At 39.3% G+C, this 3,315-nt stretch overlaps 1 protein-coding gene across 1 annotated transcript; it reads left to right on the forward strand.

The window, feature by feature from the left end:
- The first annotated feature begins 592 nt into the window (after nt 1-592).
- Nucleotides 593-2,905, forward strand: LOC128110464 (high mobility group protein B1-like). Its single transcript, XM_052738173.1, has one exon. It carries the CDS (start codon nt 735-737, stop codon nt 1,383-1,385), a length of 651 nt encoding a protein of 216 aa, XP_052594133.1. The 5' UTR covers nt 593-734; the 3' UTR covers nt 1,386-2,905.
- The last annotated feature ends 410 nt before the right edge of the window (nt 2,906-3,315 follow it).

Below are 3,315 nucleotides of genomic sequence, written 5' to 3' on the forward strand. Positions count from 1 at the left end.
TCTGTCAAGCTCTTGGATCACAGAATTCATAATCATGGAAAATTAATGTTTAACACTAATTTTCAAGGTACTTTTCTTTAAAAATCAGTACATGCTTGGTATATAATGGTTTAAAATTGTATTTATGGGCTTGTGCATTTTCAAAATGTTAAATGATTTTTTATAGTTTCATGTATTCTTATTGTCTTTTCCACTTTTGGAAAAAAATGAACTACATCCAATGACATGTATCAACCTTACATAAGAAATACCAACTGAGAACACAATGCATAATATGTGTGTGTGTGTGTGTGTGTGTGTGTGTGTGTGTGTGTGTGTGTGTGTGTGTATATATATATATATAAAATTTTTTATTCACTATACGTAGTACTTCAAGATTGCTGTGGGATGTCCTTCTGTACACTGTGAATGTGTGTGGCTCTTATTTTAATATTAAAGCTGATTGACTGGTAGTTTGGCAGGAAGTATGGGCACGACAACCAAACAGAGGAAGGAATAATTGTCCTGTATTTTCTTTAGCTTCTTCTGCATGTAGGCAACAAGGCTTGGTTCTGAATAGCATTGATAAATGTGGTAGTTCCAGTTACAGAGCGGAGAGAGTGAGGAGGCTGCGTCTGGCTCCCGCTCTCACAGCCATTGCAGTACCCTGAGCTCCATAGAGACAGCGCCGGGGCAAGCGCGAGCCGGACGGGCACTGGGCGACTCTGTGCCTCGCGGAGGAAAATCAACTAAACATGGGCAAAGGAGATCCTAAGAAGCCGAGAGGCAAAATGTCCTCATACGCATTCTTTGTGCAAACTTGCCGGGAGGAACACAAGAAGAAGCACCCGGATGCTTCTGTCAACTTCTCAGAGTTCTCGAAGAAGTGCTCAGAAAGGTGGAAGACCATGTCTGCTAAAGAAAAGGGGAAATTTGAAGACATGGCAAAGGCTGACAAGGCTCGTTATGAGAGAGAAATGAAAACCTACATCCCCCCCAAAGGGGAGACCAAAAAGAAGTTCAAGGACCCCAGTGCACCCAAGAGGCCTCCTTCGGCCTTCTTCTTGTTCTGTTCTGAGTATCGACCCAAAATCAAAGGAGAGCACCCAGGCTTGTCCATCGGGGACGTGGCGAAGAAGCTGGGGGAGATGTGGAACAACACCGCTGCGGACGACAAGCAGCCCTGTGAGAAGAAGGCTGCCAAGCTGAAGGAGAAGTACGAGAAGGATATCGCTGCCTACAGAGCTAAAGGAAAACCCGATGCGGCGAAGAAGGGGGTCGTCAAGGCTGAAAAGAGCAAGAAAAAGAAGGAAGAGGAAGATGAGGAGGAGGATGAAGAGGATGAGGAAGAGGAGGAAGAAGAGGAAGACGAAGATGAAGAAGAAGATGATGATGATGATGAATAAGTTGGTTCTAGCGCAGTTTTTTTTTTCTTGTCTATAAAGCATTTAACCCCCCTGTACACAACTCACTCCTTTTAAAGAAAAAAATTGAAATGTAAGGCTGTGTAAGATTTGTTTTTAAACTGTACAGTGTCTTTTTTTGTATAGTTAACACACTACCGAATGTGTCTTTAGATAGCCCTGTCCTGGTGGTATTCTCAAGAGCCACTAACCTTGCCTGGTACAGTCTGGGGGTTGTAAATTGGCATGGAAATTTAAAGCAGGTCCTTGTTGGTGCACAGCACAAATTAGTTATATATGGGGACGGTAGGTTTTTTTTTTGTTTGTTTTTGTTTTTATTTTTTGTTTTTTTGGTTTTTTTTTTCATCTTCAGTTGTCTCTGATGCAGCTTATACGAAGATAATTGTTGTTCTGTTAACTGAATACCACTCTGTAATTGCAAAAAAAAATTGCAGCTGTTTTGTTGACATTCTGAATGCTTCTAAGTAAATACAATTTTTTTTATTAGTATTGTTGTCCTTTTCATAGGTCTGAAATTTTTCTTCTCAAGGGGAAGCTAGTCTTTTGCTTTTGCCCATTTTGGGTCATATGAATTATTGCAGTGTTTTCTTTTCATATAGTTAGCTGGATAAAAAAAGCTTTTATCTACACACCCTGCATATTGTGATGGGGGTAACATTTTCATCCATAGTTGAAACTCCAAAGTCATGATCAGTTGGATAAGAGATAGTACATAACCTACATGCAAAGCTGAGAATGATCGATGATCAATTCTGTCACACGGTGTGGGATTATTAATCAAACAATCTGAAAGTCTGTCCTTGAAGGACTAATAGAAAAGTATGTTCTATTCTAATCACAAGGACTCTTAACTTCCATTACTGTGTAATGGCAGTGACATCCTGCAGTTCCCTGTTTAAGACCTGAGAATGTATCCCCAAAAGCGTGAGCTTAAAATACAAGACTGCCATATTAGACTCCTTGTTGATGTCAGTCCTAGCAAAGGCTGTGATGATAACGCTGGCTGTGATGCCTTTGCCCGCCTCTCTGTATAAGTAAGGATTGCTCAGGAAACTGGACTGTTTAAAAAGTATTTTTAATTAGTTGAGCCAGTTTTTCTTAAAATTATGCCACATTGAAAATTAAAGTAAGGGTATATTTTCCTATATTGTGATTTATCCCTTGATAAATCAGATACAAGAGAAGACGATAAACTTTGCACATTAGTACCAGTTGTCCAATCCATTTGGTTTTTCTTTATAAAACCCAAACTCATTCATTAGTCATGTTTAATCTTAGCAGTTAGGGAACAATTTGGCAATTTTGTGGTTTTTTGAGATTATCATTCTCTTAAAGTGCCAGTGTTTTAAAATAGCGTTCTTGTAATTTTATGCGCTTTTGTGATGGAGTGCTGTTTGTTACATAATTTTGACTTGGGTTCTTTACATTTGCGTTTGTTTATGTAATTTGAGGAGGAATACTGAACATGAGTCCTGGATGATACTAATAAACTAATAATTGCAGAGGTTTTAAAAAAAAAAATGTGGTAGTTCCAAAAATTCTACTCTAAACGTCTTTCACTTCCTATTGTTTCCAGTGTACACATGCTTATTGTATCCATCAGTACCTTGATCAGACATAGCCACCATAGTGGGCTTTTTACACTTAGTTGTCTTAGTCATTGTTCCATTGCAGAAAAGAGACACCATGACCAAGGCAACTCTCAGAAAAAAAAAAAAAAAGCATTGAATTGGAGGTTTGCTTAGAGTTTCGGAGTCTTAGTCCATTATCATCATGGCTAAGAGCATGAAGGCATGTATGATGCTGGAACAGTACCTGAGAATTACATCCTGGACCTCAGGCAGAGAGAGAGAGAGAGAGAGAGAGAGAGAGAGAGAGAGAGAGAGAGAGACTAATACTGGGCCTGGCTTTG

This window comes from Peromyscus californicus, unplaced genomic scaffold (assembly GCF_007827085.1).
Source record: "Peromyscus californicus insignis strain IS unplaced genomic scaffold, ASM782708v3 Scaffold_15__1_contigs__length_86483966, whole genome shotgun sequence".
Classification (NCBI taxonomy): Eukaryota; Metazoa; Chordata; class Mammalia; order Rodentia; family Cricetidae; genus Peromyscus; species Peromyscus californicus.